General features: G+C 38.9%; 1 protein-coding gene across 6 annotated transcripts in view; it reads right to left on the bottom strand.

Annotated features, from left to right (window-relative positions):
* Positions 1-16,803, bottom strand: part of MAPKAP1 (MAPK associated protein 1) — a 253,138-nt gene that overhangs the window by 108,449 nt on the left and 127,886 nt on the right. For all 6 annotated transcript variants that reach the window (XM_066256207.1, XM_066256208.1, XM_066256209.1 and 3 more), the window contains one exon: positions 4,247-4,423. In XM_066256207.1, coding sequence (XP_066112304.1) covers positions 4,247-4,423 — 177 coding nt within the window. The remainder of the gene's footprint in view (positions 1-4,246; positions 4,424-16,803) is intronic.

The following is a 16,803-nucleotide window of genomic DNA, read 5'->3' as shown; positions in this document are numbered from 1 at the left end:
CTGGAGTCCTCTGGGTCACACTGCCCAAGGCAGCCCATCTTCTGGTACAAGACTGTCCACTGTCTGTATGCCCAGCAGCCCCTTTCCCAAACAGCAAAATCCTAACTGGATTCTATCTGCTCTGCAGTCTTGGTTGGAACAGTTCCTTTCCCATGTCCACCTGATATATTAAACATTTTAAGTAAAACATATATAGGAGGGCAGTTGAATTGCTCCTACTGACTTTCTGATTTAGGGGTATTCTGTCCATTTTATTGGTTTTGACTTTTCTTCCCTTAAAGTTCAGAGTAGCTAGCAAGCAGCAATTCAAAGACTCCTGTTTGTATACACATTTGCATTGTCCAAAATCAATCAAGAACAAAGGATATCTTAGAATCCACTTATTGATCTGGTAAAGGAGGCAGGTTTCATTAGTGGACTCCCAATTTGCATGTAGTTAGAGTAATCCATTCTCCTTTCCCAAACAGCTCTATTTTCAGGGGTCTCCTGGGTCCAAGGGCTCAGGAGGGGAAGGTCCATCTAGCCCTGACTCAGAAAGACCATCAAAAGGCATCCAGCTCCACATTCCTCCACAGAACATTTTTCCAACTAGGAATTTATTTAAATTAACTAGCACCTCTCTTTAAATGTAAATAATTATATAATATAAAAAGTCTTTACATGATCAAAGAGAAGTTTTAAATTTTATATGAAGAAACAGCTCTATGTCTAAATTCTCCTATAATAGACATGAATTAACTATGTAATAATAAAGAAAAGTTAGTCTGACCAGGCAGTGGTACAGTGGATAGAGTGTCAACCTCGGATGCTGAGGTCTCAGGTTAAAACCCCGAGGTCATGGGCTTGAACATGGGCTCATCCAGCTGAGTGCAAGCTCACCAGCTTGAGTGCGGGGTTGTTGGCTTGAGTATGGAATTATTGACATGACCCCACGGTCGCTGGCTTGAAGCCCAAGGTCACTGGCTTGAGCAAGGGGTCACTGGCTTGGCTGGAGCCCTGCGGTCAAGGCATGTATGAGACACAGTCAATGAACAACTAAAGTGACACAACTATAAGTTGATGCTTCTCATCTCTCTCCCTTCTTGTCTCTCAAAAAAAAAAAAAAAAAAGGTCAAATTCTAATACACCTTAATGTGAATTATTTAAACTGATAAATCTCTGACAGAAGAAACAAAAAATGTACCTACGTAATACTTCCTACACACCAGGGTCTGAGCTAATTTCCTTGTAGCAGCATTTCCTACCTGAGGTGCTCCAGAGTTAATAGAGGAATTCACAGGCTCTCTTAACATTCAGAATTTTAAAATTTTGCTTTTAGCTCAATAGAAATCATATATATACACACACACACATAAAATTTTCACTGAAAACCAAAATTGTATATATACTGATATAGAGTTAACCCTTGAATAGCACAGTTTTGAACAGCAGGGTCAATTTATACGCAGGGTTTTTTCCTTCAAAAAGTATATACAGTACTATAAATGTATTTTCTCTTATGTTTTCTTTTCTCTAGCTTGCTTTATTATAAGAATACAGTGTATACTACACATACCATACAAAAGATGTGTCAATGGCCAGTTTACGTTATTAGTAAGGCTTTTGATCAACAGTAGGCTATCAGCAATTAAGTTTTAGGAGGGTCAAAATTATATGCAGATTTTTCATTGCACAGGGGAGGGGTCAGCACCCCTAATCCCTGCATTGTTCAGGAGTCAAACTGTAGGCACAGTGACATATACCAGTGATAGCCACAGAGAGAGATGTAGTCTACCCTCAGCCTTCCATGTTTCTCATCTATACACAGCTGGAGGAACCCTGAGTCACCACTTAGGGAAGAAATACCCAGGAGTGCCACCTACCTCTCAACAGACAGATATCAACAAGAAACACATTTACTAGACTAAGCCAGGATGGACAAATAAGGCCCATGGCCATTTATTTATGTATTGTTTATGGCTACTTTCATGTTATTATGGCAAAGCTGAGTTACAGAGACTGTAAGGCACCTAAAATTTACCTGGTCCTTCATATAGAAAAGATTGCCAACCTGTGGGATTAAATTAGTGAGATTTGGGGGTTGTGTGTTCCAGCAGTGATTTAAAGTCACTAATAGACTTAGTAAAGCCCAAATGACATCTCTGGGACACTTCTCCCAGGAAGGTATAACCATTCCATTCCAATCCCACTCTATTGAAAATCACTGATATAAAAGCTATTGTTTTAAAAAGGACTTTCAGTTTAAAAGACTGCTATGGTCATTTGCTAACATTTATGTGCAAAATTATGCTCTAACGAGAACAATTCTTTTATGTAATCACTTATCAATAGGTAATACAAATGCAAGTGGAAAATACTGAAATAGCACTATATACATTTTTTTAAAGTAACAAGAAAAATCTTCTAATAACACCTTGTGATGCTCAGTCTGAAAAGAGGGCTCTGTGAATTCAATTGGTAGCACAGTAAATTGGTACACCTTTCAGAAGACTACATGTCGATACAAAGAGAGTTTGAAAATGTTTATACTCTGACCAATAATCCTACTAACAGAAAATTATCCTAAACAAGTTAATCAACAAATAAAATGAAGATAGACAAAGACTACCATAGAATCTCTTATTAAAAGCAAAACAAGAAAACAATCTAAACATTCTACGACAGCCCTCCCTTGTACTGTACATTTTTCTGTGCTCATAATATTTGAATGATGTGTTTGACAACTGTCTCCACACTAGAGTATAAGCTCCATGAGCACAGGGGTTGTTTCCATCCAGATCCTTGGCCCATAATAAATGTAGGGTATAGGAATTAAGAACAGATATTGAAATATTTATAATATAATGTTAAGTAAAAATAACATACACTGTATATATATGCCAGAATTGAAACTGTATAATTGTACAAAAATGAAAGTAGCTATTTTAAGATGGAGGAATCACTAGATAGCTTTTAAACTACTTTAAATATTCTTTAAAGTTGTGTTAGTATCTCTGAAAAGTAAAAAGAAGAAACACATTTGCTATTATACACACCAGACATGACTTCATGGTAGAAATCAAATAGCAATTATAAAAGCTTAAAGACTCACCCCTAGCCACTCATGTATTCATGTTTTGCTCAAGGGTAGAAAGACCCAAAATACTCATATACCATAGGTAGCATAATCCTATTTTTGGTAAAAATCTGAAACAAAGGCAATAAATTTAAAAAGACAGGTGGGAAAGTCCTCAAAGCAATCTTCTGGATAGTGAATTTGCTGGTTCCTGACAGCAGGGGGTGCCAAAGGGATCACTACTGTCCCCGGAGATGGCTGGAGGACTGTCGCCACCTTGGTTAGAGAACCTTGCACTGTGAGAGAACACTGCAGATTTCCCCTAACAATGAGGACCTGTGGGTAACACTCAGACACTCTGTAGACTTGAATGGGTAAAAATCATATTTTTATTTTCACTAATCTGATAATTAGCACTCCCTTGAATTTCAGTCAACAAATCACAGTAGTATTAGCAGTACTGGTGACTCGTCATGAACAGAGATCACAGACGTGATGACGGCACATTCCAGTTGGTGCTGTCTCCAACAGCACTTACATTCAATCATGCCTTTGAAATCAAATTTCAGGACTTACATTGGACCTGCCACTGGGTCTTATTATTCACTGTATTAATAAAGCCGTACATATTACCCAATCACGGATTTGTTTAATGATTTACAACTTTAAATAAAACAGATTCCTTTGTTGTCCTGTGAATTTCATTTTCTGCATTTCCAAACACGTATCTGGAAGGGTTTTATGTGTTTTAGCAGACTGCCTAAGGCAGAGCAGGGTTAAAAACCTCTGCTCTAGCTAAAGGAAGGCAATGGAGAGAAAAAATTAAATAGGAGCTGAACAAAGTCAGAGACAAAAAGTATATTAAGTCACAAGAGCAAAATGGCTGTGATGCACATTTCCATTTAGTTTGGATTCCCTGAAGAGAATATTTGCTTCACATACTCCAAAGTGACCCAGTATGTCCAAAGCCCTGTTCAGTTTGCTACTACAAAGCAGTCTATCTTTAACGCAGGTGCAGAGGCATGAAATACCATGAGAATGTTGTCCCCAACACCTCTCTGGAAGTAATCATTAACATGTGGACTCTCCAGATACCAAATATTCATCTGATGAACAAAACCAAACTCAAATCCAAAATTATCCAGAATGCAGAGCTGAGATACTAAGATAAGCAACAGAGTCAATACTCACATTCGAACAAAGAGTGACTCTTTGGATGTCAGACCAGGAGATGAATACTTTTCAACCAGGGCCAAAGTACTGAAGCCAAACTTATGAATGGGCTCGTTGGAATCCAAGGGGGGGAAATCTGTGTCAACCTCCCCGTCATCCTCAGCAATATGCAGGCAGTAGGCACTGACATTGTCACTGAAAGGAAAACCAAAAAGATGAGTGAACATTAAGGTAAGAAAGGAACACAGCTGCCAGAGGCCCTGATGCAAGCAAACTTGGGACACTGCTGTTCTTTACCCCAAAGCCTGCAGTCCAGTTAGATCCCCACACCCGACTTTATTGATAAGGAGAAAACACATGGCAGTGAAAAGAGAAGGGGGAAACAATGTGAAACAAGAGCCTTTATACTACTCTATTCCTCCGACAAATATTTACTGAGCACCTGTTAGAGATAAGACAGAAAACCCCTTAAATCAAAGATGAAATTTAGTATCATCCCTTAAAGGAAGCTTACTAAATACAGCAGAGGGGAAAAGTAAGCACTATATTAGCTATGTCATAAAAGAGATATACAAAACTATAAAGGAGAAAAAATTATTTAGGGGAGAATCAGTGGACTTTGATTTATGGTCAGGATTAGGATAGTATCTGCTCTAGCTCAGGAGAAGTACACAAGGTAACAAAGACAATCAATACATTTTTCCTTTCCCTGAAGAAAATCAGCCTCATTTGGCAGGATCTGATCCCAAACACCAAGGATACTTAACAAACTAAAGCAAATGACCTGATTATTCCTGATCAACTACTATGGACTTTTCTCACTTCCCTAGAATGTCTAGTCAGTAATCCCAGATTCTAACCTCACCTAGTTTGGAGTCAACACACAGCTCCTTATCTTTTGGGGAAGAAGTCAATTTGCTGGAAAAGGGTGGGAAACTATATCAACATAAAGACAATTTAAAACTGAAATCAACTTAAAATACTTTAGATACCCTGCTCAAAAAGCTGAATGTTGAAACTGCCAATCTAGTATTCAGAAGCAGAAAACTCACAGTTCACAAAGTGCTGGAATTCTAAATTCTGCAGCTTAAATTTGGGGTTTTAATTATATGATTGATGCTTAAATTAATTATTTGCAAAGTGTATGCTAATTGTTTAATTGGTTGTTTGATCTATATAGATCATTTTTTGAATTAAATGAGTTGATTTACAAAGTTTATTGATTGGATGTGACAATGAATTATTTCACTGACTACCTGATTTGCAATTTTCCCAATTAATTCACAAATCTTTTGCTGCAATACTGCTTATTGAGAGAGAGCCTACTTCAGGTGATCTATACTCAGTCTGTCATGATTAAGAGATATTTATTATATAAAACAGGTAATAAGGACAGATTAAAATTAATGGGAACTGTAAATCTGCTAAATGGATTGGATAACAAGAAAGTAATCTGGCTATGTTTGTCACTATAAATTCCATGTATCTGCAATGCTGTTAAGAAATTCAAAATTCATCTCTGAATGCTATGGGAAACTTAACAGATCTTTGCAGGAGGTTACTAACTTAAACACAAAACACTTTTAGAAGCAGAAGACACTTAGATGAAGAAAATATCATGGTGTAGTGGTACCTAAGAGTTCTGTGTCCAGAAAGCCTTGAGTTCAACCCTAAGCTCCATTACTCATGGGCTATGTGGTTTCAGAGAATAAGCCTCACGTCCTTGAGTTTCAGTTTCCACTTCTGCAAAAGGGTATAATCACCGAACTCAGGTGGTTGTGATGCTTAGATGAGATAATATGTAGTGCTGGGCACAGAACAGAGGTAAAAAAAATAAATGATATGGTAACTATAATAAAGTCAGATGGAAAATAACTTTGATAGTTATGTCAATTCTTAAAAGATAAATTGTGGATGAATATTAGAGCAAGAAAGCAACAATGACGTTGAGTGACATATTTCTTCCCCCACTGATTTGAGAAAGAGAAGAAGGGGGGAGGAAGGAGGGAAGGGAGGGAGAGAGAGAAAGAGAGAGAAGTCAACTCGTTTCACTTAGTAGTTCCATTTAGTTGTGTAAGCACTGATTACTTCTCAAATGTGCCCAGACTGGGGGTGGAACCCATAACCTCTGGCATGCCAAGTTGATGCTTTATCCATTAAAACACTTGGCCAGGGCCGAGTGCCATGTCCTGTGTGCTGTAACTGGGGGTAACATGTCCACTGTGCTCCAGCCTTGGGGCCACTGAGGCTCCGGGGAGTTAGGAACAGGGCTGACACCAAGGAAGCAAGCAGTGGACAGGATGGATTATTTATTGCCATGTAAATCATCCTGGGGAATGCCTGTGATTCACTGCAGAGGTTTCAAGGGCAAATAATAAGCCTATTTGATCAAAGCAGAAAGCCAAACACTGGTATCAGAAGAATTCTGCTTTGATTGTCACGGGATGCCTCCAAATCTCTTCAAAACAAACTCAACAAATGTCACAGGCTAAGATCAGAGGGCCAAAAGACTCACTGCCTAGTGCTGTTATCTTCCCCAGTTCTTAAATACAGAATGTGAAGTCATTTATTCTTTCAAAAAACATTTGCAAAGTACATCTCCTGTGCTGTTGCCTGTCCCGAGCACCGGGAACAGAGCAAGGAAAAGAATGAGTGATTTACTCTATATTATACAAAACTAATGAAGTCTTTTCTGGGTCATCAGTAAAGTTTAACAGCAAACACTGCTCCAGTCCCTAAAACCTCTTAATGGAATGCCTAAGAAGAAAATTACTAAACTTCCATATACTGTGCATGGACATATTTGTTCCTTTGTGCTTTTATTAAGGAATGATTAATAAAAGAAGCTACTGTGGCATTCTGACTTCAAAAATTGCTTCAGGACTCCAAATTAGTACCAGTACAATAACCATTAGTATCATAGCAATGTTTACTGAGTGCTGTGTGCCAGACACTGTAGAAAGTGGTTTAGACACATAACCTCACTGAATCTTCCTGTCAGCTTGGTCATATTATGTCTATTTTACAAATCAGAAAACTGAGGCTCAATGAGGCTAAGTGGCTTGCTCAAGATTAAAGAGCATGTAAGTCACAGAGCGGAGAGTCTGTGGTAGTCAAGGACTCTCACCCCCCACCTATCTCTCTGCCAAAGCCATAGTGTGTTTCTATGAAAATGCTACATACTTTGAGAAGAAGGAGGGGCCTTGGCCAGTTTGCACAGTGGAGAGAGCATCAGCCTGGCATATAGATGTCCCAGGTTTGATTCCTGGTCAGGCCACACAAAAGAAGTGACCATCTGCTTATCTCCTCCTTCTCTCCCTCTTCCCCTCCTGTGGCCAGTGGCTTGATAAGTTCCAGCCCATTGGCCCCTGGTACTGAGTATAGCTCGGCTGGTCTCAGCATTTCAGTCTCAAGTGCTAAAAATAGCTCAATTGATTCAAGCATTGGCCCCAGATGGGGTTGCCAGGTGGATCCTATTTGGGGCGCACGAGGGAGTCTGTCTCACTATCTCCCCTTCTCTCACTTAAAAAATATTTTTTTTAATAAAAAAAAGAGAGAAAAGAAGGAGGAAACCACGACACATTACTTACAAAAAATTAGAAGCTTTACAGATGAGAAATAGATGCCTAGAAAAGAGGACTGATATGACCCCAGGCACCCAGTTAAATAGGGGCAAAGCTGGTTCTAAGAGAACTCAGGTCTCCTTGCTTCTGTTCCATTACCCTTTGATCAAATCAGAAAATGGAAAGGGACAGCTATGGTCCCTGACTCAGGAATTCTCCAAAATAGACATTTGGAACTTAACGAAACAGTGGAAACAAGGGTGCATCCTATGACATAGTTCAGTGGAATGAAGGGATGTGTTGCAGTCAGATCTGGTTTTAATGCTAACTCAACCATTAACCAGCTGTGTAACCAAATTTCTCTGAGCTCCTTTTCCTTACCTTTAAAAAGCTTTCCTAGATTTCACTAGGAAATTATTTGGAAAAGTGATTCTCCTCTGTTGTCTTAAAGAATGTGATTAAGTCTGACCTGTGGTGGTGCAGTGGATAAAGCGTCGACCTGGAAATGCTGAGGTCGCCGGTTCGAAACCCTGGGCTTGCCTGGTCAAGGCACATATGGGAGTTGATGCTTCCAGCTCCTCCCCCCTGTCTCTCTCTCTCTCTCTCTCTCTGTCTCTCTCTCCCTTTCTCTCTCCTCTCTAAAATGAATAAATAAAATAAAAATAAAAATAAATAAAAATTAAAAAATAAAAAAAAAAAAAAGAATGTGATTAATATTTGTGCATATACCTCTACCATGTTGCTCCTTTTCTTATTTATGCATCTAAAGAGCAGGATTCTTCTACTGTTTCTGCATACTCACTGGAGAGTAAGTGACTGGCATTAGAGGATCCCAAACAAGTATTTGCTGAATGAATGAATATATAAATGTGTAGACTGAATCACACTACCCATAAAAAAACATAAAGGGTATTATTAATGATGTGTGTTTTAACAAGAAAAGAAGTAATAAGCTTTCCTTTTTATTTTTCTGGCTTGTCACATTGATATCTGTTAACCAAATGGTGCTTTCTAGGCAATGCACATGTGTCAGAGATTGAAATTCAAGACAAGGGGGTAAGAAGGCCCAGTAAGAGTAAGAATGAAAGAGGCATTTTTACAGTTCATCAAGATATACAAACTGGCATCTCACTTTGTTATGGAGAAAAAAACACTAAAATTGTTACAACTATGTAAAACCGTTTAATTATATATATATATGTATATATATAAATAAATAGGAAAGGTATCAAAAAGTTTACAAAGGTTATATTTTCATTTAAGCAATGAGCATTTTTTCTTTCTAAAGTTCTTCTCAGATATTCCATGATTAGTAGTGTAACTTTCATTTCTCTTTATAAAATATTTATTTTTTGATAAAGGTAATACATGCTTATTGCAGACAATTTAGAAATATGGGATAGTACAAAGAAGGGTGGGAAACCTCTCACCGCACTGCACAGAGAGGGTCGCCTCTCCTACAGACACTGAGCACTGCCTGCCTCACCCACATCCTCATTCCTAAATGTGGTCATTTTCTCTACCAAGTTCTGTAACTAGAGAAAATATCCATACCTACCACATATAGGTCTTGTAAGGATTAAATGACTCAATGCACTGTACAATGCCTGGAGTGAAGAATTCTCATTTTGCCAAGATTTCTTCCACTACTCTTAAGCTTCTGATTATACAGAAGCAGAATTAACTAACAGAAGCACGGCAGATAGCTTGAGACAATGAAACCTATAAGTCCTATTTGTGAGTCACTGTGAGAGATGGTGTAGTAATCAAGAGACTAAGGAGCAAGTACTGGACAACTAGGTCCACAGGAAGAGGCTTAATTTTAGAGTTGGGTGGGCATACAAGGAGCAGTCTCCTCATGGACCATGAAGCTTGTGAAAGAATCGGAAGTTTGAACAACGAGTACCCTGGTCAGTTAGCTCAGTTGGTTAGGGTGTTGTCCTGATATGCCAAGGTTGTGGGTTTGATCCCCAGTCAGGGTACATACAAGAATCAACCAATGAATGCATAAATAAGTGGAAAAACAAATCTGTTTCTCTCTCTCTCTCTGAAATTAAAAAGAGAGAGAGAGAGAGAGAGACACCATTTGGGAGGATGAAGAGATATATCACCAAAGCTTAAATAAATATAACTAACTGAATTTCACTTATTCATATTTTATTAAATAAAGATAATGTTTTTCATTAGAAAAATTAATTTCACCAAATTGTTGATCAATATTCACTTTATGTTCAGAGATCAATATGGCTTTTATGAAGAGACAGAGAAGCCTGTAGACCACATAGAAATGGTACTTAACTCATCTATGAAAATTCAGGAGCATTCCAGGAAGCATCCCAGATTTCTATCAAATATCTGACATGTGTAATTTACAACCCATAAAAATTCACTCTTATTTCCAAAAATGCAAAACACATGTAAGTATGATGTCCAGACAGATGAATGCTTATTGTTTTTTTTTCATGAAAAATAAATGACTGTATGATTCTGAAATGTCCAGAACTCTCAATACTTGGCCTTTGCTGTTTATTCTAATGACAGAATCAATATTATGAGTGTGTCAGGAATTAGCAAGAGAAAGCCAACTCCTGAGGATTGCAGCTCAGAAGTTCATGTCTCTGAAGTCAGAGAAAAGCTTTTTAAGACTGAAGCTTTCCTTTTATCTAATACAAAACCCCCATCAATGAAAAGTGAAAACTGACAAATAATATCATAACATTTGTCAAGCCATATCAACCTCACATAGGAATAGTTGAGTCTAAATTTTCTGGTGAAAAAAAATTCTGGGAGAAAATATCCACTAATTTTTAAGTGGAAACAAGACCTTCATATTGTTCTGAGCTCCTTTTTGGATAGCTTCCATTGCTATATCTTCAAGTTCATTTATTTTTTCTATTGCAGTGTTTAATCTGCTATTTATCTCATCTAGTATAGTTTTCATTTCAGATACTGTATTTTTCATCTCCAGAAGTTCCATTTGGATTAAAAATATCTTCTACTTCTTTCTTCTTCATGTTCATGCTTCCCTCTATCATCTTGAACATATAAAGCATATTTATAATAGTTGTTCTAACATCTTTGTTTTCCAATTCCATAATTTCTGCTATTTCTTTTCTTTTCTTCCTTTTTTTTTTATAGTGAGAGTAGGGGAGAGAGACAGACTCCCATATGTGCCCCAACCAGGATCCACCTGGCAACCTCTGTCTGAGGCCAATGCTCTGCCCATCTGGAGCTGCTTGCAAATGAGCTACTTTTAGCACCTGAGGCAGAGGTTCCATGGGGCCATCTTTAGTGCCTGGTACTGATGCCCTCAAATCAATCAAGTCGGCCCTGGCCGTTTGGCTCAGTGGTAGAGCGTTGGCCTGGTGTGTGGGGGTCCTGGGTTCGATTCCCGGCCAGGGCACACAGGAGAAGCGCCCATCTGCTTCTCCACCCCCACCCCCTCTCCTTCCTCTCTCTCTCTTCCCCTCCCGCAGCCAAGTCTCCATTGGAGCAAAGATGGCCCGGGCGCTGGGGATGGCTCCTTGGCCTCTGCCCCAGGCGCTAGAGTGGCTCTGGTCGCAATAGAGCGACGCCCCGGAGGGGCAGAGCATCGCCCCCTGGTGGGCAGAGCGTCCCCCTGGTGGGCGTGCCAGGTGGATCCCAGTGGGGCACATGCGGGAGTCTGTCTCTCCCCGTTTCCAGCTTCAGAAAAATACAAAAAAAAAAAAAAATTAAAAAAAAAATCAATCAAGTCATGGCTGCAGGAGGGAAGAGAGAAAGAGAGAGAGAGAGAGAGAGAGGGAGAGAGAAAGAGAGAGAAAAGGGGTGAAGAAGCAGATGGTCTCCTCTCCTGTGTGCTCTGACCGGGAACTGAACCCAGGACTTCCAAATGTCAGGTCAATGCTCTACCACTGAGCCAACCAGCCAGGGCCTAATTTCTAACATTTCTGAAAATTCCTCTTTTGTATTGCCCTGAACTAGAGAGACTGTTCAAATTCAACATTCAATTGGCAGAACTCTAAATTTCAGAAACTCATGAAGTCTATTATAAATTCACCCTCTAACCATTCACCCTCAATCCCACAACCTGAAGGATCTTTCAGAAACACAACTATGATACTGTTACCCCTATGCTTAAAACCTTTCCTTTCCTAAGGATAAAAACAAAGCCATGAAAAGAACCTGGCTTCCACAAAGCCTTCCGTTATACTCGGCCCTGCTTTCCAACATCTCCTCCCATTCGAGTCGCATCAACTGCTTGCAGTGCCCTGATCAGGTCTTAATGCCAGCTCCCATCACTGCTCAGGCAGGCCTCTCAGGCCAGACACCTCCTCTTCCTTGTCTATATGGTTTATCTTTTGGGATTTAGCTCAAGTCTCCATTCTAGTGGGAAGCCTCTCCTGATGTCCCTTCTACCCCCACTCAATCCAGTTTTCCATCTTCAGGCAAGTCAGAAAACTCCTTCTCTGGATCCCCACAGCATTCTAAATGTCCACCATGATAGGAAGACTCAATGACAATGAAAATGAAACTTTGTAATTTGGTGTCTGTACTATCTGTTCATCTAAATCATGAGACAATAAACTTGACTCGATGACTGTTTGTACCGCAGTGCCTTGCATAGTGTCTGGCATGGTGGAGACAACATACAAATGCTTGCTGAACTTGTGATTTTAAAAGTAAAAAGATAAATGAAAAGAGGGAAAAAGGGAAGAATTTCTCAAATGGCTATAATGTCTGGTGCTATCACCATGAGAAGGGCCTCGTTTCTTTGTGTAGCATGGCAGTTAAGAGGAAGGGAAATGGGGAGTCAGTCAGACCTGGGTTTAAATCCTGATTCTGCCACTTGCTAAATATTTGCTCTTGACCAATTACTTAGCTTCCTGAGCCTCAGTTTCTCATGTTACTATCTACAACTTATAAAGCTATTATACGAAATAAAATAATACATTGAAAAGGAGGTAGAAAGAATTCAATTTGCAAAGTTGTCAGAAAACATGTAACATGAGGTCAAACAATCCTATGTACTTTCAGGGCAAAGCACAATTACTTGTGTCATCAGGAAAGGGCTAAATTATGCTACTGTTGCTGAACTAGTATTAGTCTTGGATGTAGTAGTAGCTGGATGTGGATATAGTATTTAACAGCCAACAGAAATGAACATTTACCAAGCATGTGCTGTGTATTTTCTTATTTTATTTTCATAACTAGCCTATTAGGAAGTTTATATTCTCCTCTTACATAAGAAAACTAGAGTACACGGGGCTGAAGTAATTCAGCCCAAATCACCCAGAGAGCAGATGTTACTGCCAGAATTCAAACCCAGACTATGGTTGCATCCCACTCACTTAACCACTCAGTTATACTTTGATTAAGAAGGAGGAAGAAAATGTTAACATGTTAGAGAGTTTCTATGAAAAACTACAAAACTTAACAAGTTTCCCAAGGCTCTAGATAGCTGAGGTTACATTAGAATGAAGCAGGCCCACAGTGAACTCCACTGCATGATTGCACCATGTCTTTGTATGCTCTAGAGCTGCGCTTTCCAACAGATGGCTACGGACACTTGAAATGTGGCTAGCCTGAATGGAAATATGCTATACACAGCAAATAAACACGAGATGTCAAGCACATGGAAAGATGCTCAATATCATCTCATTAGGGAACTGCAAATTAAAACAACAATGGGATACCACTGTATTCCTATTAGAATAGCTAAATCCAAAACATTTCTAAAACCAAATGCTGGTGAGGATATAGAGCAAGAGCTCATGTGCATTATTGATGGAAATACCAAATGGTGTAATTATTCTAGAAGACAGTTTGGCAGCTTCTTAAAAAGCTGAACATAGGTAGCCTGGCTTGAGGTGGCACAGTGGACAGAGCGTTGACTTGGAATGCTGAGGTCGCTGGTTTGAAACTCTGGGCTTGTCCAGTCAAGGTACATATAACAAGCAAGCAACTATGTGCTGATACTTCTCACTCCCACCACCCTACCTTTGTAAAATCAATAAATAAAATCTTTTTTAAAAAAATGCTGAACATATGCTTACCATACAATCCAGCAATTATACTCCTAGGTATTGGCAAAAATGAATGAAAAACTTATGTCCACATAAATACCTGTACATGCAAGTTTACAGTAGCTTTACTTATAATTCCCACAAATTATAAGCAATCAACCTGTCCTGCAATAGGTGAATGGAAAAATAAACTGTGGTACATCCATATAATGGAGTATTATTTAGCAATATAAAGAGATGAGCTATGAAGTCATGAAAAGACATAAAGGAACCTTAACTGCATATTGCTAAGTGAAAGAAGCCAGTCTGTAAAGGCTAGAAATAGTACGGTTCTTATAGCTGACACTCTAGAAAATGCAAAACTATGGGGATGGTAAAAGGATGAGTGGTTGCCAGGTGGGGGGGTGGGACAAAGAGAAGGAGCACAGTGCATTACTGGGGAGGTGAAGCCATTCTAGATGATACAGTCTTTAGAACTGACAATACAAAAGAGTGTACTCTAATGTAAATGACTGGCTTTAGTTAATAAATCATCTAGGAATATTGGTTCACTGACTGTAACAAACATATGCCTAATGTAAAATGTTAATAAAAAGGAAAAACGAGAGGCAGGAAGGAGCTATGTGAGAACTCTACACTTTCTGTGCATTTTTTTCTGTAAACCTAAAACTACTTTCAAAAATAAAGTCTATTAAAAGTGTTTTTAGAATCTTATAGGCAACCAGCCTCAGAATTACAAATAAATTGAAATAAGAAAAAAGAAAACATAAAAAACAAACCTTAAAACAACTTGGACAGAAAACCAACATATCATTGGTTATAGGAAATAATAATAAGCCTAACCAGGTGGTGGCGCAGTGGGTAGAGTCAGACTGGGATGCAGAGGACCTGGGTTCAAAACCCCGAGGTTCTTGGCACAGGGTTGCTGGCTTAAGCGTGGGATCAAAGACATGACCCCCATGGTCGCTGGCTTGAGCCCAAAGGTCGTTGGCTTGAACCTAAATGTCACTGGTTTGAAGCCTAAGGTTGCTGGCTTGAGCAAGAGGTCTCTAGCTCTGCTGTAGCCCCCCAGTCAAGACATATGAGAAACAATCTATGAACAACTAAGGTGCAGCAACAACGAATTGATGCTTCTCATTTCTCCCTTCCTGCCCCTCTCTCTGTGTCTCTCGCTAAAAAGGAAAAGAAAAGAAAGAAACGGTAATAAAACAAGTTTCCCTATTAAAAGATGCAGACCTAGGCTGCACAAAGCTACATTAGCCTAGACTAGTGCAAAGAACAACAGGAGGGACTAAGCTAACTATACTGAAACGCAGCAAAGAGAAAGGCAGAACACAATACCAAAAATAAAACAGGGCTGTTTTATATTGAAAAGAGTACAGTTTACAATAAAGATATGAAATGCATGAATCTTTTTATGCAGTGAAATATATAAAGTGGAAACTGTTGAAATCTCAGGAGAAACTGACAGAACCACACAAGAAAATGGAAACTTCAATCCACTTCTCTTAATTATCCATAGACAAAATTGTCAAAAAAATATAAGAACATAATAGTAATTAAAGATATTAGTTTAATAAGTATATATTGAATTCTGTAACCTATACAGAATAATTTTTCCAGAATCTATAAAATATTTATAAAAATTCTTTGTATAGTAAGCAGCAAAATATAAACAAAACAAATCTCTAAACAGAAATTTTATAGGCCACATTTTCTGATCAAAATTCAATAAACATGAATCTGTGTAACAAAGTCTAAATTAAAAAATTCAACTATCTAGAGATTGAAATGACTTCAGTTAGTTTCTTCCAAATAGATTTGTTTCCCCTAAAATCCTTGCATCAAAATAAGCAGGAAATCAGCTTAAATACCACATTCCAATTTTGCTTGCGAGTTAACAAAGGATGTCAAGATGTCCAGTTAAATTCTCCATTCCTTCCCAGCAACCAAAGCCTACACCATAAACAGTTTTCAAGAAACAGAGACAAAATAACAATATTCTTAAATAAATGGTTTTCTTGACAACCAGAATGAAATTAAGGAAGGGTTTCCCATGTATCTAGCAATTCGGCCCTGAGAATGAAGAGCTCTTCTAAAGGAACAACCCATTGCAAAGATCAAATAAGGACCTATTTTAGTACAAATAAGCTAGAAAGAAAATACCCTGAGGCCCTGGCCAGTTGGCTCAGTGGTAGAGCGTCAGTCCGGCATGTGGAAGTCCCGGGTTCGATTCCTAGCCAGGGCACACAGGAGAAGCGCCCATCTGCTTTTCCACCCTTCTTCCTCCCCTTTCTTTCTTTCTCTTTTCTCCTCCCGCAGCCAAGGCTCCATTGGAGCAAAGTTGGCCTGGGCACTGAGGACAGCTCCATGGCCTCCACCTCAGGAGCCAGAATGGTTCTGGATGCAAAGGAGCAATGCCCCAGCTGGGCAGAGCATCGCCCCCTGGTGGGCATGCCAGGTGGATCCCCGTCGGGTGCATGCAGGAGTCTGCCTGGATCTTCCCTCCCCCCACTTCTCACTTTGGAAAAATACAAAAAAAAAAAAAAAAAAAAAATACCCTGCACTACAGTGTCTGATAGGAACAGATCCCAGGGATTTACTCTACAGACAGAACTGAGAAATCCACTGCCATGTAAGAACTATAAAAGATTTCAAAAGACAATTGTTTATTTAAATTCAATGTAATTCTGTTCATTCAAAATATAGTTACAGAGCAACTATTTAAAAATGTCAATACACTAGATATACTTCAGGAATGTAAATCTTAGTAAGATGTACTCAATTTCAGAGGCTTACAAACTAATACAAGAGAGAGTCTCCACTGGGGGTTCAGAATTGCTAGTTAAATTGGTTGACTTGCCCTTTTCCTAATTTCTGATCTGCTTCCTTTCAGTTTCTGATTGGAATGTACTGAAAATATCCCATTTTGATTGTGGATTAGTCAATGCCTCTATATAACTCCCTTAAAATATTTGAGACTATGTTACTAGATATATACACAGTC

This window comes from Saccopteryx bilineata, chromosome 2 (assembly GCF_036850765.1).
Source record: "Saccopteryx bilineata isolate mSacBil1 chromosome 2, mSacBil1_pri_phased_curated, whole genome shotgun sequence".
NCBI lineage: Eukaryota > Metazoa > Chordata > Mammalia > Chiroptera > Emballonuridae > Saccopteryx > Saccopteryx bilineata.
This window is presented reverse-complemented; position numbering and strand designations above follow the sequence as displayed.